General features: G+C 36.2%; 1 protein-coding gene across 1 annotated transcript in view; it reads right to left on the reverse strand.

The window, feature by feature from the left end:
- Positions 1 to 25,388, reverse strand: part of LOC117403633 (importin-11) — a 175,370-nt gene that overhangs the window by 140,215 nt on the left and 9,767 nt on the right. Inside the window, exons 5-7 of the mRNA XM_059012207.1 lie at positions 22,697 to 22,900; positions 3,848 to 3,980; positions 959 to 1,017 (exon numbers count right to left, since the gene is read on the reverse strand). Coding sequence (XP_058868190.1) covers positions 959 to 1,017; positions 3,848 to 3,980; positions 22,697 to 22,900 — 396 coding nt within the window. The remainder of the gene's footprint in view (positions 1 to 958; positions 1,018 to 3,847; positions 3,981 to 22,696; positions 22,901 to 25,388) is intronic.

Genomic DNA, 25,388 nt, shown 5'->3' on the forward strand with positions numbered 1-25,388 from the left:
AATTCCATGTCTCTGAGGATTTAAGGTAACAAAGTTTTGAATGAAAATGTCTATTTAAATCTGCTGCTAATTACTGAAAAAGGGCAAAGCAAAAACTACTACCCTTTAAACTGACTGCGACCCCCATCCATTAAATAGAAAGAAAGCACCTAAATAAGTTTGACAGCTATTCACCATGTACAAGTACAAGAGAAAGACAGCATTCATATCTTAATCTGCGAAGGCTTTCAAGAGAACCATGTGAAGTATTACTTAAAAAAGGCTGAGTGTGATGGGATAATGAGGTCAACTCTGAGTCAGCATTGACAGTCTGGGGAATTTAACACACTTTTTCATAGAGCTAATCTAGAACAACTTTACAAAGATGAAAATATGCCCTCTTCAATGTCATTTTTTACATATATCTGAATACAATCATTGAAACATTCACCTTTATTAGGGAGACAAAAAGCCCTCAAACTCTGGCAGTATACAGTACTGTTGTGTCTGAACTTGGAAGATGACTGCTGCCCTCAGCACAGCAAGAAAGACCAGGCAATGAAACACCAGGCAACTTTTTTTCTGAAAACTTTAAAGCAACCGGTACTATACTTTTCGATAAAACTGTTGAAATTTGCATAAAAATGTAATAATCTACTACTAGCTGCTTCAGCAGTTGCTAGAAAAGGTTTCCTGTGTTCCAACAATCTGCTTGAAACAAAAGCGTGTTCTAATTTGTATTTAGAAAGCAAGAAATGTTTTTTGCTTCATTACTTTGGACCATTTGTGAAACACTGCTCTAGGCTGTATCTGTAAATGGCATACATAATTAAAATCAAACTTCATATTAAAATTCATATTAGATAATTAATTAATTAATTAATTAATTAATTAATTAATTAATTAAATTAAAAAAACGGTAGTGAAACCAAAACACAATGGTGTTGGTGTTTGTTGGTGTTTGTTTGACATCACTTACCATGACCTCCATGTTCTGATGTGGCTCGACAAATCCATGCACCGTAAGCTTCCGTAAAACTGAAATAAATCAATTATAAATCATTGATACAATTGTCTTTCCATTCCACGGTTTTAAATTACAGATAACATATCAGCAGATAAGGGTGGTGCCACAGTAATTCAAGATTAGGATAATTACAGATTATAGGCAACAAGACAGTTATCGAATCTAGAATATTATAAATCATTGACTTGTGATCCAACTATTCAAATTAAGGAATGTATTGATACCATTTTAAAATTGGCATGTGAAAATAATTGGATAACAAGAATTTCAATTTTTGTCAATAAAATTCCCAATTAAACCAGTATTTTATATATTGCCTAAAATAGACAAGAACAGAACCCTCCAGGAAGGCCAATTGTCTCTGGTTCTGGTTCGATAACTGAACAATTTGTCTAAATTTGTTGATGTATATTTGAGAAAAAAAGTTGAACAGCTTCCATCACTCAAAGAATTCGAGGGATGTCATAAATTGCCTTACAAAACTGAAAGTACAACAAAAAAGTTTGTTAGTAAGTTTCGATATAGAAAGTTTGTATACGAATATACCCCATGAGTTAGGGTTACAAGCTACGTTATTTAGTTTGAAAGAATTTTCCCCCCCTCTCATTTTTTATTGGATTTGGCTAAATTAATTTTACAAAAATAATTATTTTACTTTTGAAAATCAATTCTATCAACAAGTAAAGAGAACAGCTATAGATGATATATTAATGATACGGGATGGGACGGAGCTTGAGCTTAACAAACTCTATACCTATATGAACAGTACAGATGCAAGCCTAAAGTTTGCTATGGATTTTAATGAAACAAATATACAAATTTCTGGATTTGGATGTTTATAAAGATGATTCAAGTTTATTACATACATCAAATCTATAGGAAAGAAACAGATAGAAATACATTATTGAGAGCTTCGAGTTTCCATCCTAGACATCTGATTAACAGTATTCCATACAGCCAATTTGTGAGATTGAGACGCAATTGTGATCAGGATAAAGAATATGAAAAAAAAAGTTTTTAGAAGTGGTTATGATGTATCTAACATAAATAGAGCAATTAATCATGCAGCTATTAAACCAAGATCTGAGGTACTTAATTCTGATTTAAATGTGAAACAGATTGAAGAGACACCAATTGTTATGACTGATTTTTCAACACAAGCTCAAGATGTGAGGAGAATTATATTAAAACATGTGAATGTCTTACAGCGTGATCACACTTTAAAACAATTTGTGGAGACTCCTCCAAGAATAGTATTTAGACAAGCTCGTAATCTAAGAGATCAATTGGTTCATAGTGATTTGAAAACAGTATCACAAAGTACATGGCTTGGCGGTCAGCCAATTACAAATGTGGCAATTGTTATGTTGGCAATTAAATGTAATACAACGTTTGTTGTATTTATGCTAGTGTGTCCATGTGGAAAATCTTATGTGTGGAGGACTAAAAGAACAGAGAATTAAAGAACATAAAACTGCCATTAGAACTAAACATATGGATTACGCTATGGCGAGACATTACATACAAGCCAGAAACCGCTCGCCGTCTACAATACAATTCTTGGGGATAGAGAAGGTAAATTGTCCAAAGCGAGGTGGTGATCACTTAAACATACTTCTACAACAAGAATCTTTTTGGATTTATACATTAAATACTTTGTACCCTTCTGGTTTGAATGATGAATTGGATTACAGCCCTTTCCTATAGCAGAGTTCTTCCCTGTATGTATTTTAGCACTTTAGAATTTTAGTGGTTTAATTATGAAATTGTATTAAATGACCAGGAGCTGATAATTTGTGATTAATTATGGATGACTGATAAATGTTTGTAGATGCATTAAGTTAATGTGATTGTTGCGGTCTGAATCACACACATTATCAGCTATTAAACCAATTGAGACTTCTATCAGTTAATTTGCTATTAATTTTTAATTTTTCTAGAAAGCTGATTTTTTTTTTATTTATTTATTTTAAATAAGAGCAACAACTACCAATACATTAAGGTAAGCACTGCAGATGAATGTTCATGATAAGTCAATTATTCTGTCAGAATTTCAATATGAATAGCAACTCCCTTTATAAAGCCCATCTTTTCCTTTGCTGAAAAAAACTATTTACAAAACAAATGACTGCCAAGCTGCCAAATTACTTGTAAGCATACCCAACTAAACCAATACATTTGTATTTTTATTTTAAAGGGGGAGGGGGGGAGAATCAATTCAACAGAAATGGTAAATTGCTATTTTCCTAAATCTTGAATAAACTCTAGGATAGGTGGTATAACATATGTATAGAGACAATCAGGAATCAATGGGTTTCAGCAATTTTTACATTGAAATGGCTTTTGAATAACTGAATATTACTGTACATTTAAAAATACAATGACAGTTGTCCAAATCAAGGTTTTGTGTATATTATTTGGATACAGCACTGTTCGTCCACACTTTGACACAGCAAGGCAATGCATGCAACCATTCTTTTCAAAGGAACGTAATGGTGCCTACCACTGAACAAGTGCGTTTTTGTAATTAAGCAATTTTTCTATTTCTCAAAAGCTGTAAGGTTGCGTGATGATTTTATGCTACGTTGGAAGTGGGTACGTAAAGTATTTTAAATGCGCAAATCAATGTCTGCTAAAATTAAATTCATTAAAAAAGGTAGTCCTACAAATAAGACTATCATGAACATATATGTTAAACTGATACAATGCATGGACGGCATTTTATGTTCATGAGTTTTTTATTCTGAATTGTCATAAAGCATTAATCCCTATTACTATTGATCAGTAGTCTAAAACATTCTCAACAGGCCAAATGGGAACCACAACATTAAATATTAATACCTTTTAAAGAAAGCAAAGTTCTTTCCAGTGAACTGATGGCAGCAGCTTCATCTCCGGCACAGATCTGCTGTAGGAAGGTGTCCGTGTGATGATTCCACAGAGAGCAAGCAAAGCTGTAGATTCCAGATGCCAACTGTTACAAAACAAAACAAAGTAAAGTAATGTAATACCCAGCCTTTATATTTGAACAGTTCTAAAAGCAGACTTTGTTTCAACTGTAATTTCCAGTTTTCATAACACCTTAAATACATCTTAAATTGCTTATACATTAAATATAGGAAACAGCAATACTTTGTATATTTCAGCAATCTATAGGGCAGTTGTAAAGTTGAATATGCAATCATTAGATTAATTGTGGTTAAGACCTAATATTTCTTTTATTTAGATCTTTGGAAGCCATCACTTGTTTCTATTTTTCCTCACGACTGGAATGAGCCAAGAAATTTTGGGACATGACCTACATTCAAAAAAGCATGCAGAATTATTTAATAGAAAAGTATTGACTTCACTGCGTTGCTTCTTAGCTCTGTACATTCTATGCTCGGTATCTACTGTAGTGTTGTTTTTATGTTTTATAAGTGGATATTTAATTTCCATTTGTGTTGTGCAGAATGTAGCGTAAAATATATTGCGCATGTATACTGAAGCCTGCTGTCCCCAAGGAACCCCACACAAATTAAATGTGACATCTCCAAGGGTCATACATACCCGGAGGTGGAAATTTAAGGAAATAATTTAAATATAACTTTACATCTTATGCTTCATAGTGCTGGCTTTTTATTGGGGGGAAGGGGGGGGTATATAAAAAATTGGAACATAAAGGGTCTAAGGCAGCAACAAAGGCTTCACATAGTTGTCTCTCCACTACCAATAAATCCAAAGTCAATGGTCTGTTAAGAGACATTACCTCAGGTGGTCACTAACTGTAAAAAAACAAAATCACAATAAAAACGCTGGGTTTAATGAACAATGGCTAAAAACTGATAGAGAAGAAACCAGTGAAACGCTCTAACATTTTACTGAATTCATTCCCAATCTGATACGGTTTGGACTGCTACTGTAGTTGCTACTGTAGGTATTGTAAAATGGGCTAGATTCACAGTTGATAAAACCAGTGAAAGCATCATTGTGTAAAGGCTAAAAATATTTGTTTTAAAAATCAAGAGTTTTCATATTATAGCTAATGCAATCATAAACATCAGTAAGAAACTAGGAGTGTATGATAAAGGTTTGGAGAATATCAGTGCAAAATCAAGGCAGTTATTGTGTTCACCATATAGCGTGGGGCGGACAGACAGGCACGATCAGCACATAGGTCACAATTTTTTTAAATGAGGGCCCAAAAAAAACAGTAACTGTTAAATCCTTCTACTTTCAACCCATCTGTATAAATAATTATCATGAGCACAAAGAGAAAAAATAATGATTTAAAAGACAATACATTTAAAAATTATAAAAGCTAAATACTGAACTTAGCACTGTTTCATTTTAGAACTGTATTTTATTTAATTTTCTCAAAACATTCGGGGGCTTGTTTTTTACTGCCAATTAAAACAAAGTTCTGTTCTGACGTAAACAAACAAGTTTTCCTTGTAAGAATTTAAATTGTAATATTTTGTTCCAACACTTTACATTTGCCAGCTGCCTGCCCCCGCCATTCCACATGCTTCAAACCAATGTACTCCTGTCTTACACACTGGAAAAAAAGAGGGCAGCCCAAGCTCCAGGCACACTGACTTTTTAGATTTTCTTTTTTTAGCTAACAAAACATACCAGCGAGTGCTACATCCTCATCCAGCCCCCAAATCTGACAGTAGTGTACCACAGGCTTGAATACATTAAATGTTGATGGGTCCCAGAGAGGGGTTCTTTATCTTTTGGCAATAATGTGTTTAAAGTACCAAAAAGAAAATCTATAAACTTGTATTGATTCATAACAGGGCTCTAAATTGACCTAAAAAAAGAAACAGGTAAAAGCCAAAATGGCCTTCACTTCAATACATAGGATGTTCTGTAATTTTGCCTACGATTCTTATATAAAGCTAATCATTAGCCACAGAAAGAAAATAGTTTAACTTAATAATAGCTAGTTATTTGTTCAGAATTGTTTTTGGCAAAAGTTGTCTGTATATTTTTCATTGTATAACTGTCTTCTTTGGCTACTGCCATGAGGGTGACTTTTGCACCCACAGTCAGAAAACATATTTTTGGCAAACAGCTGCCTCTGTGTTAGTTTTATGAGCTGTCTGGTGTGTCTGCTGGCTTGATAGCATGAGGGTGGCTGTTGGGCCTTCTAGATCGAACCCCAGATTCCATCCATGTTTAAAGCTAGTGGTAATGCAAGAATGAGCAATAAAAAACATTTTGTTTTAACCAGTAATGTTACAAAAGGTCAAACGTAAAAAAGGGGTATGTACATGTTCTTACTCTATTTAAAAAGCTCCACCAGCAATGCCGCTGGGCGGCCCGCAGCCTAAATTTAAGCCTGTGCGGACGTAGCCATGGGACCATTTTGTTCAATTTGAATAGTATACATTTAGGGCTTCTGTTTTTAGGGTTTTATTAAATTGTACTTTTAGGTGCTTATTTGTAGCTATTTTCAAGTTTTATGGAAATCGTTTTTTTTTTCAGGGCTTTCGTTTTTGATATACGGTATGAAATTAGTGTTTTTCGGTTACTCTGTCAAAACATGTACAGTAGTAACTCGACAGTACTTGCACACTTAAGTTGTACCTTCTTTCCGTTGCTGTCTTCCACAACGAAATCCCTATGGTCACGGGCACATTCTTCTGGGGTTTTTGTTTGCAGGCATTTTTGTACATTTCACCACAATTCTGTTTTAAATCCTCCTATCTTAACTGTAATACAGCTTGAAACCCTGTTAATAAGCCTCCATCCTGATTGTAATCTTGTTTTAAATCTCCCAAGCAGAGTCTCCAGTAGAAATGTAGGAATGTGCTGTCATTCAGTAGTTGGGGCGGGTTAAAGTATTGAGAACTAATCAATGATAAATGCAAGTCAGGAAGGTGGGACATTGCCCAGCAGCACTGGAAAATGTATTTATTATCATTTTTGTAGTATGTTTTATTTTTGAATGGGAAAAGGGTAAAGTCAACGTGAATTGATTAACCATTTCCACAGTTATTATGGTGTTTTCCAGTGTTTATTGGCTATCCACCGATTTCATTTTTTTTTTTTGTATCGGGGGTGTTTTATCGGTTAAAACCGAAAATCAGAAGCCCTATATATATTCAACACAGTTCAACTCATGAACTGAAAAAACATAAATGTATCTTATTTAAAGGATGCAAACTGATAAAAGCTTTTTATACTTTACAAGGTTTCTGTAGCCTGCAATAAAAGAAAGCAGGACACATTTTGCGTCATAAAAGCTGAATTACCATTGCTGTGGTTCAAGTAGCTTTCAGCATACTATTTAGCAAAACAGTTTATAGCAATCAACCACAGCCATGACTAATTAGGCGAACAGTAAAAAACTGTGTAAGAATGAATTAATGCTCTCTTCTGAATACCAGTTCATACCAGTCACTGATACAAAATAAATGCATGAAGACAGTTTTATATATATATGCTGCCATTTTTCTGTACCCCAGTTCCTGTTTTCATGCATAGTTGAGTCGCTTGGCCTTGTTTCCACGTCGGAGGTATGGCTTTTTGGCCGCAAGTCTTCCATGATGGCCACTTCTGACCAGACTTCTCCAGACAGTAGATGGGTGTACCAGGGTCCCACTGTTTTCTGCCAATTCTGAGCTGATGGCACTGAAAGATGATGTGTCTTTCATCTGCTGCAGTAAGTTTCCTTGGCCGACCACTGAGTCTACGGTCCTCAACGTTCCCCGTTTCTTTGTGCTTCTTCAAAAGAGCTTGGACAGCACATCTGGAAACCCCTGTCTGTCTTGAAATTTTTGCCTGGGAGAGACCTTGCTGATGCAGTACAACTACCTTGTGTCTTGTTGCTGTGCTCAGTCTTGCCATGGTGTATGACTTTTGACAGTAAACTGTCTTCAGCAACCTCACCTTGTTAGCTGAGTTTGGCTGTTCCTCACCAAGTTTTATTCCTCCTACACAGCTGTTTCTGTTTCAGTTAATGATTGTGTTTCAACCTACATATTGAATTGATGATCATTAGCACCTGTTTGGTATAATTGTTTAATCATACACCTGACTATATGCCTACAATATCCCTGACTTTGTGCAAGTGTACCTAGAAGAATTGATGCTGTTTTGAGGCAAAGGGTGGTCACACCAAATATGGATTTGATTTAGATTTTTCTTCTGCTCACTCACTTTGCATTCAGTTAATTGATAAATATAATCTATTAACATGTCTATTTTTGAAAGCATTCTTACTTTACAGCATGTTTTCACACCTGCCTAAAACTTTTGCACAGTACTGTATGTATGTATATATATATTATATATATATATATATATATATATATATATATATATATATATATATATATATATATATATATATATATATATATATATATAAGAAAGAAAGAAGTTAATTAAATTTATCTATAACCCTCAATGTGATCGTGATCATTGGGGTATAGTCAATCAGCTGCTAATAACTCTACGGCAGGAATTTCTTAATTTTTGTCCAACCCCTGTTTAATCTTATTCAAAAGGTTTAGCCCAAGCACTTGGAACCCAGATACAGGAGTTGATTAATCTTTTCTATTTCTTAAAGGATTCATTATCTAAGAGTTTATACATTTTCATTAATACTGTAGTCTTGACTTCAAAAACTCAGACCAGCTTTGGTCCCTTGCTGTTTTATCCAACGACCTAATCTTTATAATACTCCTTAACCACCTGAACCTTATGATCCTCGGTACATGATAAAACTGACACCCCACCCAGCACTGACTGATTATTTCCTGTTGCATTAAAATAAGACATGTCTGTGATTCACAATGTCTCTTAAAAGTAGATTATACAACTATTGCACAACATCAGAACAACATGTATGGTGCAACATGTGCAGATCACACGGTTATTTAACCATGAACTACATGAAATAAACCTAAGTTGCTTCAAGTCTTTTCACTGTACTGATCTTGTGCGACCACTCAACAAAATATAGTGCCTGTAGGGCGCAAGATTACAGTGGACAAATAAATGTCATACTACTACAATACAAGTTCATACCTGCATGTGAGCAGAAACCTGGACCAGAATGCAATCTACTGTTAACTTTAACCCTTTAAGGGCTGGGATCATGTTAACATGATAAAAATGCACTTTGTTTTGATGACTTACAGGGCCACCATACTTTGTAGCACAGGCTTGAAACACATATGAATGACTGAACTCGCATCCTTTTAACAGTAACAGTAATAAATATGTTATTCCTAGGGTGTGGCAGAGTAGGGGGAGGATGTGGGCATAAAAATGTGAACACAAATGCACCAAGGCGCTTAACTGCAGTTACTGCCTCTGTGTGTGTTTGCTACTCCTGCCGCTGAACAGCCTTGACCACCTGCCACTTTATCACATATGTACAAAGATAGGCCACTGGCTCTTTAAGAAAACAAACAAAAGCCTAGCTCCCCCAAGGAGCCACAACTAAACTTCTTAGTTGGTCTGACTAAACACCGGACGACTAAGCCTTTTTCTGGCAACACAAAACAGTCGTAACATAGGTAAGCACAATACCTTCGGGTCCAGGCTGAGCTGCACATCCTCACTTTTCAATTAATCACAAAACAAAACAATTACACAATTACATTAAACCTGTGGCTGTGCGTAGGCAGCTGCAAAACACACACTTCTCAGTGTGCACGGCCTCTGTCCTGCCCACATTCTTCCCCTACTCTGCTACACAGAAACTATGGGAAGCAATTCTGAGAAAGGAAATCGAGCTGTTTAGGTTTTGAGGTGGCCATAAGATTGAAGATTTCTCCTCCCCGCTATCAGACTCTGGTCAGCACAGGAGTCGACATTGAGGCCTTAGTAACCAGGGCATTTATAAAGTCTAACAAAGACATGTTTTTAAATGTTAATTTTTCGGTCTCATACTTTTTGACCAGTGAATTCCTACCCATCTACTGTAGTTTTGACTGGACAAGCCATTTTATATCATTTGTACATCTGGTAATCCGATATTACAGAGCACTTCTTTAACAGATTTGTCCTTGCCTTAAGGCCAACAAGACCTCCATCTGTAACTATGAACACTTCAATAAATTAGTCTTTAATGATGCTCCCACCCAATTATACACCAGTGCGCTATACAAGATTATTATCTATTAGACAGTTGATTCACTTCTTCAAAAACATCTAAAAAGGTTAAGAAAGATGTGAAACACCCTTTACAAATTTGCAACATCCTCTGAGCAAATTTTTCATCCATGAAAAGTCTAATAATAATTTGGCAGATGCCAAGTATGGTGCATAACAGTACTATCTTTAGTTTTTGAATTGAGTATTGTGCTTGCCAGCATCTCCCCACTACTGCAGTGACGCACCCTGCCGTCTATGAGAGGATACTGCCCTCCAGTCTTCTCTAATTTAACACCTGCTCCCTCACATCCACATTTTTATATACTGCAAGCAAGTTAAGTTAATGGGTTTCCAAATTATATGCTGTTCTAGCCTCAGTTTTAGTAAAATTGGCCCTCAGTTTATAAAGACAACACTGTAAAATCATTGAAGATCACTGCCTATGTGTTATCAAAAGTAACATGCAAAACCAACAGGGTAAATAAGCCAAGTGAAAATGAAATTTCTGGCAGAAACATGTTATTATTTAAAGTTTTCAAAATAAGCAGAATGATAGGGAACAAAAAAACACCTATTAAATTATTCATTTATAAAGGGTAGTCTTATAATATTAGACAAAGAATACATTAAAAAATAAACAAAAATCACAAACTTTACTGAAACGCAAAACAGAATTTGGATAGTTTAACATATACAGTGCCTTGCAAAAGTATTCAGACCCCTGACCAATTCTCTCATATTACTGAATTACAAATGGTACATTGAAATTTTGTTCTGTTTTGATAGTTTATTTTAAAACACTGAAACTCAAAATCAATTATTGTAAGGTGACATTGGTTTTATGTTGGGAAATATTTTTAAGAAAAAGAAAAAACTGAAATATCTTGCTTGCATAAATATTCAACCCCTGTGCTGTGGAAGCTCCCAGTTTACACCGATGAAAGAAATTGCCCTAACGAGGACACAATTACCGTACCATTGGCTTCCACCTGTGAACCATTAAAGTTGCTGTCACATTTTCTGGATAAAAACCCCACTGTTGAAGGATCATTGGTCAGGCTGTGAATCTGAAGGAAAATGAAGACTAAAGAGCATTCTACAGAAGTTAGAGATAAAGTAATACAAATGCATAGATTAGGGAAAGGGTACCAAATAATATCCAAGTGTTTGGATATCCCAGTGAGCACAGTTGGATCAGTAATCAGGAAGTGGAAGCTGCATCACACCACCCAGGCACTGCCAAGAAAAGGCCGTCCCTCAAAACTCAGCGCTCAAACAAGAAGGAGACTTGTGAGAGAAGCCACAGAGAGGCCAACAATCACTTTGAAGGAGCCACAGAGTTCAGTGGCTGGGAGTGGAGTAATGGTGCACCAGTCAACCATATCAAGAGCTCTGCATAACACTGGCCTGTATGGGAGGGTGGCAAGAAAGAAGCCATTACTCAAAAAGTACCATCTGAAAGCACGTCTGGAGTTTGCCAGAAAGCATGAGAGTGACCCAGCCGCGATGTGGGAAAAGGTTTTGTGGTCAGATGAGACCAAGATAGAGCTTTTTGGCCAAAACTCAAAGCGCTATGTGTGGCGCAAACCTAACACTGCCCATGCCTCAAGACACACCATCCCTACAGTGAAGTATGGTGGTGGCAGCATCATCATGCTGTGGGGATGCTTCTCATCAGCAGGGACTGGGCATCTTGTTAAAATTGAAGGAAGAATGGATGGAGCAAAATACAGGGAAATACTGCAAGAGAACCTGCTTCAGTCCGCTAAAAAACTGAAGCTTGGGAGGAAATTCACCTTTCAGCAGGACAATGATCCCAAGCACAAGGCCAAAGCAACATTGGAGTGGCTCAAGAACAAAAATGTGAATGTCCTACAGTGGCCCAGTCAAAGTCCTGATCTCAATCCCATTGAGAATCTGTGGCACTATTTGAAAATTGCTAAACTAAAAACAGACAAATTGAAAGATAATTAAATTGTTAGTTGAGGTCTCAAACCACTGTAAAACTGGAATAAGCAGGATACTGCAGACAAATATCTGGAAGCTGCTTTAAATTAGATGCTTCTGTGAGCAGGTCAGTTAATTTTTAATCCGATATTACAGAGCACTTCTTTAACAGATTTGTCCTTGCCTTAAGGCCAACAAGACCCCCATCTGTAACTATGAACACTTCAATAAATTAGTCTTTAATGATGCTCCCACCCAATTATACACCAGTGCGCTATACAAGATTATTATCCATTAGACAATTGATTCACTTCTTCAAAAACATCTAAAAAGGTTAAGAAAGATGTGAAACACCCTTTACAAATTTGCAACATTCTCTGAGCAAATTTTTCATCCATGAAAAGTCTAATAATAATTTGGCAGATGCCAAGTATGGTGCATAACAGTACTATCTTTAGTTTTTGAATTGAGGCACTGTATCTTGTTTAAGACCGTATTTATATTTCAGACTACATGATATGTTGATGCATTCTATATTTATGCTGTCTAACAATGCAAAGAACCACCAGATAAGGTAATCAGATTGGACTGCAAGTAAAGATAACTCATTTCACATCACTTGCTCCTTATTTTCTCTGAACTGATTCTCTGAGAACTCTCCTACCCTAGAATTATAGTCAAACAAGTTTGCCAAAAACAGTAATAATGTCTGATGTTTTCAGTCCACTTATAATATTAGCATGAGAAAATAAACTTAAAATCACCAAGACTGTTAATAACATGCCTGCTTTTTGTCTGGTGTCAATAACTCGATGTTCGCTGTTTGCACTCAAATGTAAAAAAATTTACTGCCAGGATTTTTTTATGACCAGGACTCAATCTTCATCCTTTCTGTTTCATAAATCCACAATTTCAGATGTAATTTACCAAAGCAAATGTTAATTATATTTCACACTTTACAGTTATTGGTTTTAGTGTTAGTCAATTCTGGATATTTTTTTTACAAGCACTGGCAAACCAGAATCCTTGTTTTCATTTTGTTAAGAGCTCATAAATCTTAAAGCCTCTGGTTCTCAACCCACTGTTAGAACTGTGATTAATTTAACCAGGAAAACAATGTTAAAAACAATGTGGCAGTGAAACAGTTAATGGTTACAGGACATCACCAGTAATGGAACTCAACTTAAAGAATCAATCAAAACATAAAATCAAAAGACTCTCATACTGCAAGATGTTTGATTTTCATAACTGTGGCCTTATTTGAATGCTCTAAACAGTGAAGGGATGCAACGATTATGACTCTCCCAAACCGAAAAAGCATAACAATCCAAACCAAATGACAAAGAATTATTATTTTTTTTGTACAATGAAAAAGCATCGGCAGTCTCAGCACAAAGCCGGCAGCATTTTTGGGAGTTAATCACACACTTCATATTAAAATACCTTAACCTTTTTAATATGGCAACATAAATCAAAAGTTATGACCAGACTTACCTGATTGCACTCAGTAGGGATAACCACAGCTTCATACTTAGTGTGGGTGTTCAGGTGTCTAGGGCTGTTTACTTTCTAGACTTATTGATGAAAGGTGCTGGTGCTAGCACTAGGAGGCATATGCTAAACACTCAGCCTGCGTACTCTAACCTAAACCTTTTGTTAATACAAATGCATCCTAAGTGAATAACTGACCGTGTAGTTAAAAAAAAAAATAGTCATCTGTCAGGTCTATTAAATTACTCTGTATAGCCAATACAAATTTAAATAATGATGCTAAACTAAAAACAGACAAATTGAAAGATAATTAAATTGTTAGTTGAGGTCTCAAACCATTGTAAAACTGGAATAAGCAGGATACTACAGACAAATATCTGGAAGCTGCTTTAAATGAGATGCTTCTGTGAGCAGGTCAGTTAATTTTTATTAAGGTAGCTTCATTTACAGTGCATGTATTGAAAGGAGTTCAGTTTGCCCGATTACTTTGTTGCTGCATTCTGTTGGTATACTGACTGAATTCAAGTGTACTGGCCTTGCCATAGTCATATGTATTATAACAGTTCATCAAGGAACGTGGTCATTTTACGTTTTGAAAGCTGCCGACAACAAAGTTCCTATTTCTTTTGTTTAAAAAAGGTTTGTTTTTTTTCCCACACATTCAGAATGCTTTGTAGATAAATGGCATCTCACTTTTGCAGGATTAAGAGTTTTTTTGACAAAACCTCAAGACAAATTATGCACTGGGGCTTGGGTCCTCCGAACCACTAACTGTAAACACAACTTTGTGTGTGTGTTTTGGAGGGCTGGCATCAGGCCCAAGTTCTAACTATTTTTTGTTGAGAGAATTCTAGGTGACATTTTAAAACTGGAAGCGTTTCCTCATCAGAAACTATTTTAAAATGCTGCCACACACCTCAGTCACCTTGAAGCCAACATGTTGATTAAATAATTGCAATTTTGAAAATCATCAGCTGCAGTTCTGTTTCGACGTGATTTGCCATTTAAGAATATAAGAAAGTTTACAAACGAGCCATTCGGCCCATCTTTCTCGTTTGGTTGCTCGTTTGGTCAGCTTCAACAACATTACTGGGGAGTTAGTTCCAGATTCCCACAATTCTCTGTGTATAAAAAGTGCCTCCTATTTTCTGTTCTGAATGCCCCTTTATCTAATCTCCATTTGTGACCCCTGGTCCTTGTTTCTTTTTTCACGTCGAAAAAGTCCCTTGGGTCAATACCTCTTAGAATTTTGAATGCTTGAATTAGATCGCCGCGTAGTCTTCTTTGTTCAAGACTGAATAGAATCAATTCTTTTAGCCTGTCTGCATATGACATGCTTTTTAAACCCAGAATAATTCTGGTCGCTCTTCTTTGCTCTCTTTCTAGAGCAGCAATATCCTTTTTGTAGCGAGTTGACCCAAACTCAACACAGTATTCTAGATGAGGTCTTACTAATGCATTGCAAAGTTTGAACATTACTTCCCTTCATTTAAATTCAACACTTTTCACTATATATCTGAGCATCTTGTTGGCCTTTTTATAGCTTCCCCACATTGTCTAGATGAAGACATTTCTGAGTCAACATAAACTCCTAGGTCTTTTTCATAGATTCCTTCTTCAATTTCAGTATCTCCCATATGGTATTTATAATGCACATTTGTATTGCCTGCATGCAGTACCTTACACTTTTCTATATTAAATGTAATTTTCCATGTGTCTGCCCAGTTCTGAATGCTGTCTAGGTTATTTTGGATGACCTTTGCTGCTGCATCAGTGTTTGCCACTCCAATTTTTGTGTTGTCTGCAAATTTAACAAGTTCTCTTACTATACCAGAATCTAAGTCATTAATGTAGATTAGGAACAGCTGAGGACACCACTGGTTACCTCGCTCCATTTTGAGGTTTCTCCTCTAATCAGTACTTTCTGTTTTCTACATGTTAACCACTGCCTAATCCATGTGCATGCATTTCCTTGAATCCCTAGTGCATTCAGTTTGAGAATTAATCTTTTATGCGGGACTTTGTCAAAAGCTTTCTGGAAATCTAAATAAACCATGTCGTATGCTTTGCAATTATCCATTGTCGATGTTGCATCCTCAAAAAAATCAAGAAGGTTGGTTAGACACGATCTCCCTTTCCTAAAACCATGCTGACCGTCTCCCAGGATACTGTTACCATATAGGTAATTTTCCATTTTGGATCTTATTATAGTTTCCATAAGTTTACATGTAATAGAAGTCAGGCTTATTGGTCTGTAGTTACCTGATTTAGTTTTGTTTCCCTTTTTGTGGATCGGTATTACGTTTGCAATTCTCCAGTCTGTCGGTACAACCCCTGTCTCAAGAGACTGTTGCATGATCTTGGTTAGCGGTTTGTAAATAACTTCTTTCATTTCTTTGAGTACTATTGGGAGGATCTCATCTGGCCCAGGGGATTTGTTTATTTTAAGAGCTCCTAGTCCCTTTAACACTTCTGCCTCGGTTATGCTAAAGTTATTTAAAACAGGATAGGAACCGTATTTTATTCTTTCTACATTGTGTTTAATTATATAATACATTGATATGAGTGATGCAATAACACTGTATTGAGATTATTTGTGACAGTTTATAAAAAAAAAATAATAATTTGTGTAATAATGGTATGTCCATTTGCCTTGGCTGCACACATTTTTAAAATGAGTTTTTAAAAATAAACTTTCATTTTAGTTTTACTGAAAACTGATTGGATGTCAAAACAGCTGTAAGAGTTGATAAAAAAAAAAAAAAAAACTGATCATAACCGACTGGCATCCCTAAAGCACTGGCAGTATTTACATCTGCCACTGTTGAGATAAGCAGCCACCAGTATCTCAGAGTGCAGTCTGTTTCATTGATACGGCCAGAGGCTTAAACAATGTGGTGTGAAGCACATAAGGTGAAACCTATAGTTTCACAGACTCCAATAATAGCACGAATCTTGGACTACCTAATGAGTCTGTGAAACCACCCTCTGTTGTTTACTGGACAACAATAATTGAACTTGACTGAAAGAATGATAGAAAACAGCTGACCACCAACCAACTTCTACTGTCAATACTGGTAACGGAACTAAACCAAGAAAATCAGCTGTGTACCAAATATGAAGGCAATTACTCAACGTGCCCTGACACTGTGACTCAAACTTAAGTCACATAACCTCTGTGAGGCAGCCATATTAGGTCAAAGCAATGTAACATAAGGAGGTACAACCACGGTTTTGAAATATATATATATATATATATATATATATATATATATATATATATATATATATATATCCATGTCTTAAGGTCTCCAGCAAAATACCTCAGACCTCTAAAAGGGTCCAGGGTAAGAACTCAACTCAAAATGGAAGTCTGCTACTCCATTCTAGGAAAGAAAACCACACTCAACACAGAAAATATACTATTACTTTTTTTTTTTTTTTAAATAAAAACACAAACTATTTAAACTCGTGACTGTCGGCTAGACTTTTCTCCAGCCTACTTTGGGGAATTAACTCAATCTCAATAAACCACCAACAGCAACACAGCACCACCAACTGGGAACAGTGCATGAGACAAAACAATTCAGTCATCAAGATGAACAATTTCAAATCAGTATTATCTATTAAATCACTGTTGCCCCTATTTACCAACAACAATATACCCTTTTAATAGAAGTTATTCTCAATATTTTTTTTTTTTTTTTCTTGGCCATCAGTATTACACGTATACTTGATTTTAGTTAATCACTTTTAGCACTTAATGTTTACAGATGCATGGATTCTATCCTGACAATCTGCTGCCGCAGTAAATGTATGATGTGTCAGTCTGCTTCATTTACATGAATTCAAGGACGCGTACAGCAGTTACAAAAAATCCTAGCAACCCTTGAACAGACAGGAATACATATTTAAAACCAAGAAACAGATAAATAGCTCACTAAGGACATGAAAAGGCTCCCATAAAAAACAACATGACAGGAAGAACATTTTATTTTGTTTGAAGGACATCAAATAAATAGCACTAGAGATTTTTAAGGCTGGAAACTAATATGCATAAGGAATGCAAGTGAAGCTGAGATTTTGTTGCCCATATATAATAAATAAACAAACAAATAAACCACAGTCAATATAAAAAGGAAGCAATTTTCAATGCTGCAGGTGTGACACCAAGCCAAAAAAGTCTACTTACACAGCACTGAAAATGAACATATTCTTTATAAATATTAGAAACAATTGCAATCAAGGTTCTAGAGCAGTAGTGTAGTTTAAACACTGTCAGATAGTTACATCTCAGATATTTGTATATTACTACTTAAATAACTAATGCATATTTTTCAGGTATGTTTGAAACAAAATCCTAAGCGGCCATAGATATTGAAGATTGGCAGCATTGCAGGATATTATTTTTAGGTTTTTGAAATTAAAATAAAATTAATGAAATACAGAAATAAAAGCAAAACTTCCATGGAGACTCACTGAGCAATACCCTGTCAAAACCCTCAGATAATTTATCTTGTGGTAATTTTTCTGTCAATTTGAAATGTTTAATTCCTGAAGTAATATATCTTGTGAGATTGACGTGACACGTAAATTTTGATTTTATTCTTTATCTCTAGCTAAACCCTGAGCATACATACAGCAATATATATATATCCTATTTATTAAGACATTTTCATTTATATGCAAAGGCTACCAAGGGAAGAGGGATATTGTGTGACACTGAGAAGGCAGCATGTATATCTAGTGGTACACTTATCAATTGATTGTGTTGGGTTTTCATATTAATTAAAGCATCTGCGCAGTCTTATCATGCGCCTTTTCTAGCCTAACCCCTCTCTTGATGCAGTGAGTATGAGAAGAGAATCCCCATCTGAATAGAACCCAATACCAATTAAAAAGAAAGGGGGTTCACTTTTATAATGTAGCATAAACATTTAAAATATTCAAGGTCCAATAGCTGAATACAATTAATCTGGATTAATGTGTGCTTCATGTGGAGAAAAAGAAAACTACACTTTTTTTTCTTTTCAATTACAAATCGTCCACAGAGGTGTCATTACTATTCATAGTTCATAAAAACAATATAATCTAAAAAATGCAACCAATTCCAACATGTCACAGAAAGTGCAATTTAAAAAAATGTACCAATTCTCAATTCAGTTATAAAAAGTATACATCAATATAAAATCCAATAGCAAGAGGGAATAAGATTGTGTAGGCTTACAGGCCGATGTTTGCTTTCATATATTGTGTTTTACGAAGCAAATTAAGTAGCTTATTATCTTGTGTCCAATTTTCTGCAATGCTACCAAAGCACAGAATTATTGTGCTGAACATTATAATCCTTTTGTATAGTTAGGGATAAGAAAAATAAGAAAGAAAAGAAAAGTTTAATAATGACTATAATCAAAAGTTGTATTAAAATAGTTGTTTTTTTTTATCTTTCACCAATACTTTGAATAAATAAATTAAATATTATTATTATTATTATTATTATTATTATTATTTATTTCTTAGCAGACGCCCTTATCCAGGGCGACTTACAATTGTTACAAGACATCACATTATACAGATATCACATTATTTTTACATACAATTACCCATTTATACAGTTGGGTTTTTACTGGAGCAAGCTAGGTAAAGTACCTTGCTCAAGGGTACAACAGCAGTGTCCCCCACTGGGGATTGAACCCACAACCCTCCGGTCAAGAGTCCAGAGCCCTAACCATTACTCCACACTGCTGCCCAAATAAATAAATAAATAAATAAATAAATAAATAAATATTTAAAACTGCAGAACCATCTAATCTTGCAATTCCCAGCAACAAAACTATGAAGGTAAGGCTGTGTGCCGAGGTATAATTTCATCTTCATCAGCTTCTGTGGTTAAGAGAGTCGTGCCCTGGGGTCTTGAAATGTACACTTTTTGTACCAATTAAGCTTTGGCAGAACTTCCCTACCTGTGGCCCCGAGAACACTTGTGCTTGTACAGTACTTGATTTTATTGTAGTTTTATGTTTTTGGAGCCATGCTGGTAGTAGTCGGTGGGAAAGCGGTCTACGGTGGTCCCCACCATGGAAAAGTTGAGAACCACCGAGTTAAGCAATAATACACCAAAACAGCAACTATCTGTGGATGTGGCAGTCAACTAACACCTGGTCCAAACACATCCCCTTTGGGGAACAGTGTTTGAGATGTCCTGGGGTAAGAAAAGGGTTGAACTGAACACCCAACACAGATGGTAAAGAAGCAGTTAGAAGTATGACAGATAGCATTACCATTAGCAAGATAGCAGGCTAATGTTCAGATTATACAACTTGCGTCACCTCAAGAAGCTGGTACTTAAATTCCCATTAGAGAGACATGTTTATAATTACTGAGAAAGCTACAGGAGACCTAATTTGCTGAATATGGACAAATTCAAAAATTTATTTCCATCCCATTGAGTCAGAGTAGCCATGGATAAGAACTGCACTTGCAGACATTGGTGACAGGACACTACCTTGTATCACCCAACAGGGGGCACAAATTCACAGAAAGGATGAAAGGGTCCCATAATTGTGTGCAAAACAGATATATATTTTATATATTTTCATCCCAGAACATGTTCTTGTCAAGAATTCTTCAATAATTAAAGAATATGTGCTGCAGGGTGATAAGTGTAATAAGTTCATATTTTCCCATAAAATAAACGTGAATCAATAAATTATTGACTGCTGTCTTGTATGAGTTTTTAAAGAGGTGCTCGGTAACAGCACTTCCATAAATAATATTACTGGCAGCCAAAAGCAATTCTAACAAAGTCAAAATGTTCGAATGAAGTATGCTCAGAAATGTCCCAGTTTTTGAGGTGAAAGATCATTTTTGACAGCGTTGTTTTCAAACAAACTTCTCTATGTGCACTCATTGGTGAGTTGGGGGCTTAAAATAATTAATGTAACCTTTTCAATGCCTCGGACAAGACCTCTTCTCCTTATTGTTACATAATTAAGCTTATAACAGTATGTAACCTAAAAACAAATAAGTCTCTGAATCAAAAATAATAATAAACACACAATGCCTATATCTGACCACGTGGTAACATTATTTTTATCTAGTTGGGAAGTTAATCTTGTGAGATTCTAGCCAACCGGATTTCTGATTTCCCAAACAAATCTAAAGGATACCACTACACCCGTGTTTTCTCTTTTTAGATTACAGTACTGTGCAAAAGTTTTAGGCAGGTGTGAAAAAATGCTGTAAAGTAAGAATGCTTTCAAAAATAGACATGTTAATAGTTTATATTTATCAATTAACAAAATGCAAAGTGAGTGAACAGAAGAAAAATCTACATCAAATCAATATTTGGTGTGACCACCCTTTGCCTTCAAAACAGCATCAATTCTTCTAGGTACACTTGCACACAGTTTTTGAAGGAACTCGGCAGGTAGGTTGGCCCAAACATCTTGGAGAACTAACCACAGTTCTTCTGTGGATTTAGGCAGCCTCAGTTGCTTCTCTCTCTTCATGTAATCCCAGACAGACTCGATGATGTTGAGATCAGGGCTCTGTGGGGGCCATACCATCACTTCCAGGACTCGTTCTTCTTTACGCTGAAGATAGTTCTTAATGACTTTCGTTGTATGTTTGGGGTCGTTGTCATGCTGCAGAATAAATTTGGGGCCAATCAGATGTCTCCCTGATGGTATTGCATGATGGATAAGTATCTGCCTGTACTTCTCAGCATTGAGGAGACCATTAATTCTGACCAAATCCCCAACTCCATTTGCAGAAATGCAGCCCCAAACTTGCAAGGAACCTCCACCATGCTTCACTGTTGCCTGCAGACACTCATTCGTGTACCGCTCTCCAGCCCTTCGGCGAACAAACTGCCTTCTGCTACAGCCAAATATTTCAAATTTTGACTCATCAGTCCAGAGCACCTGCTGCCATTTTTCTGTACCCCAGTTCCTGTGTTTTCGTGCATAGTTGAGTCGCTTGGCCTTGTTTCCACGTCGGAGGTATGGTTTTTGGCCGCAAGTCTTCCATGAAGGCCACTTCTGACCAGACTTCTCCGGACAGTAGATGGGTGTACCAGGGTCCCACTGTTTTCTGCCAATTCTGAGCTGATGGCACTGCTGGATATCTTCCGATTGCGAAGGGAAGTAAGCATGGTGTGTCTTTCATCTGCTGCAGTAAGTTTCCTTGGCCGACCACTGCGTCTACGGTCCTCAGCGTTGCCCGTTTCTTTGTGCTTCTTCAAAAGAGCTTGGACAGCACATCTGGAAACCCCTGTCTGCCTTGAAATTTCTGCCTGGGAGAGACCTTGCTGATGCAGTATAACTACCTTGTGTCTTGTTGCTGTGCTCAGTCTTGCCATGGTGTATGACTTTTGACAGTAAACTGTCTTCAGCAACCTCACCTTGTTAGCTGAGTTTGGCTGTTCCTCACCAAGTTTTATTCCTCCTACACAGCTGTTTCTGTTTCAGTTAATGATTGTGTTTCAACCTACATATTGAATTGATGATCATTAGCACCTGTTTGGTATAATTGTTTAATCATACACCTGACTATATGCCTACAATATCCCTGACTTTGTGCAAGTGTACCTAGAAGAATTGATGCTGTTTTGAAGGCAAAGGGTGGTCACACCAAATATGGATTTGATTTAGATTTTTCTTCTGTTCACTCACTTTACTTTTAGTTAATTGATAAATATAAACTATTAACATGTCTATTTTTGAAAGCATTCTTACTTTACAGCATTTTTTCACACCTGCCTAAAACTTTTGCACAGTACTATATATCAACCACTTGGAGTTGTGTGTTTGTAAAACGTTTTACCTGAGCTTTTAATGAGCAATACAAAAGTGTAACTTTACAGCATGAACACAGACGTTCTATTAGCGTGTCAGTCTAAATAAAGGTGAACAAAAATCCTAAACTGTGGATGCTGAACTACATATGAACTCCATGGGGATCGTAATGGACCTATTTCCACTATTGTTTTATTACTCACCATATTACTAAATATAATCAAATCACGGATTAGAGAAAACGCCAGACTTAAATGGGGTCATTATTTAGATCTGCCACTGTTTAGATCATTAAAATACCACCCCATGCTTTTTTTGTAACTTAGTAACACACCAGATCATGAACATTAATACTTACATCTTGAAAAAGCCTCCTGTCTGCAGCTAATCGTTTAGAGGCAAGGGTCTTGGTTACGTGGTAAAATGTCAGCAATGCTCTGTGCTGCTGGAGGCCATCTTGGACCTTCACAGACTCCAGCAGGATGGGAATCAGTTCTGGCCACTGGCGAGGGCAGTCCAGTCTGGCAACTTTGGCTATCAGCACTGCAATCTGAGTTGCAATCTATTAAAAAAAAAATTTAAAAAAAAGACAATTGGACATTCAAAATTCAGACTGTTCAATAAGTCAAGTAACAAGTCTAAGGTGCCACAAGATGTTGGTATGCTCAAACTTTCACAAAATAAAAGAAAAAAATACACTGTCTGGGAGACAAACAACTTTTACTGGGCATGAAAGGAAAATGTTACTGTATTTCAGAGTAGAAATTGGTCTGTTTAAGACAGCAGATTGCCCAAATCATATTTAACAGAAACTTAATTATCCCTCAGTATCAAGAGCTATATTTCTACCTAGTTTCATAATTTATTCCTGAAAACAACATTATGAAAAATTAATTCCAGACCATTTTACCTCATTTGCAGAAGTTAAAACTGCTGACCCACTTATTATCATAAAGGTTGTGTAAACCATTCAATATATTTTGACAAGAAAAATGTATTTAAGTATTTATATATAAAAAAGAAAAACAAAACAAAGCAAAGAATAGCACACTTATTGGATAATAAAAAAAGACTTGATTTGCAGCTGGTAACAACATCCAATATTTATGTAACTATGTTAAGGACTGGTCTTTTTTCTTGATCCTAAGAAAAAGGAAAATTATTAAAATCAACTTGCAAATTATACTATATGTAAATTAGACATCGTAAACTCTAATCTAACTAAAGTTACTTACCACAATATTCTTAGCCAATCAAAAGTTCAGCCCCAACTACTGCAAGTTGTGTTATGTACCCAACTATGATTCATACTGCTCCAACATTCTTTCTTAACCTTTCCCCTTTACTTCCAAACCTTCAAAAGAATAAATAACTCTTCCCTGACAGACCAAAAAGAACAAAAGAAGTAAAATGGACGGCCGAGTCTCATGTACAAAAGCAATAACTGAATTGAGGAGTTGAGATCAAGCCATAAAAGACTCAAGGTTGAGCAGATAGTGAATTTTATCAAAAACCAGAACTGAATTATTTCTGTCCTGTATTTTGGTCAGCCATCTGTAATTGGTTTCATGATATAGTGATCCCTGGTTTTCCATTTTAACTGCCTCATAAAAAAAAGTTTGACAAGCAAGTGAGGGGAGCTACTCAATAAAGGAACAACCTGCAAATCAGTGGTAACATTAATGGATACAAATTTTTTAAATTCAGAGGAAATCTTGCTTACATGAATGCCTTTGTTACATTGCTCTAGGACTCACCGGCCACATCAAAATATATATTACCTACAACTATTATTTAAAGGCTGTTGAACCAACAACCAACTATCTATTCTCTTTTTATAGGGGAAGTCTCTTTGGGGCTTTTAAGATTACCCTATTCCTTCGAATTTAAGATGCAGCCCAAACTTCCCACCCTCAATTTTAAGAAAAAATAAAATTCAAATAGGGGCATTTACAAAGAAACAACCTCAATTATGCATATAAGAAATGCTACAAATCATCTATTAGGCATGTTGGTAAAGCATAAAGTAAATAAACATGCCTGTAACAACAACAAATCTCTCCTAGTCACCATCCTCCAAGTTGGAGGAGTCCTCTTTATTACTCGACATCTCCCAGACAATGTCATCTTCTGTTACGATGAGCTGGTTAGATATGTAAACATTTTGGAAGGAGTGTGCCACGTCTCTGTGTTTATGAAATCCCATGCTTTAATAATCCACTCACACAAGCGGGGCAGAGGTGCACTGCGCAATCGTCCAGTTGCCGTCAGTTGTTTTTCTCCGTTCTCAAGCCATTCCTGATAAAGAAAATGGCTGCCTGTATGTCATGGATGATTTGAGATCAGGCAGTAAAGTTTTTGTTCATCTTTTCTTGGGCAGTCGCCTCTTTTGTTGCCGATTTTAATACACGCATCAATATACTATAATTTAAGACGCAGGCCATTTTTGAGAAGAAGAAATTGGTTTAAAAAGTGCGCCTGAAATTCGAAAGAATACAGTAATTATAAAATGTATAATTACATTTGTAAAATTGCAAATAAAATCTGGAAAAGTATGCTTTCCTTTACTTGTTATAGCTATCCACAAGATATACAAGATCTGACTGCTGCGCTGAAATTCCTGGCACATTGTGCTATTGAACTCTCCAGTAACGAAATGACATTGCAGAGCGACAGAAGCTCTTAAAGCACCAAAGAACAGTCAGCAGCATACTGTAGCTCTTACTAATGGCACTGAGCAAGAGGCAGCACATACGTTCACACAGACTAAAAACACAAGGGGCGTACCATGATAGAAAAAAAGAGCAGAGCGGGGTGCAGACACGACTGTCTCTCTGCAGCTGTAACTTACATGACCTCAATGTCAGCCAGGTGGTCAGCAACACATTTAGCATACCAGGTTACTACAACCCTGCAAACCACCTCCCATGCTTTCTAACAAACAAGGGCTTGACACTGCGGAGGGGCCAGCTTTGTATTTTTCTTGGACCTAGAGAATCACAGAATACATCTGTGTAATAAGTATGAATCCAATATGTTCTAAGCCTACA

This window comes from Acipenser ruthenus, chromosome 1 (assembly GCF_902713425.1).
Source record: "Acipenser ruthenus chromosome 1, fAciRut3.2 maternal haplotype, whole genome shotgun sequence".
In the NCBI taxonomy this organism is placed as follows: Eukaryota; Metazoa; Chordata; class Actinopteri; order Acipenseriformes; family Acipenseridae; genus Acipenser; species Acipenser ruthenus.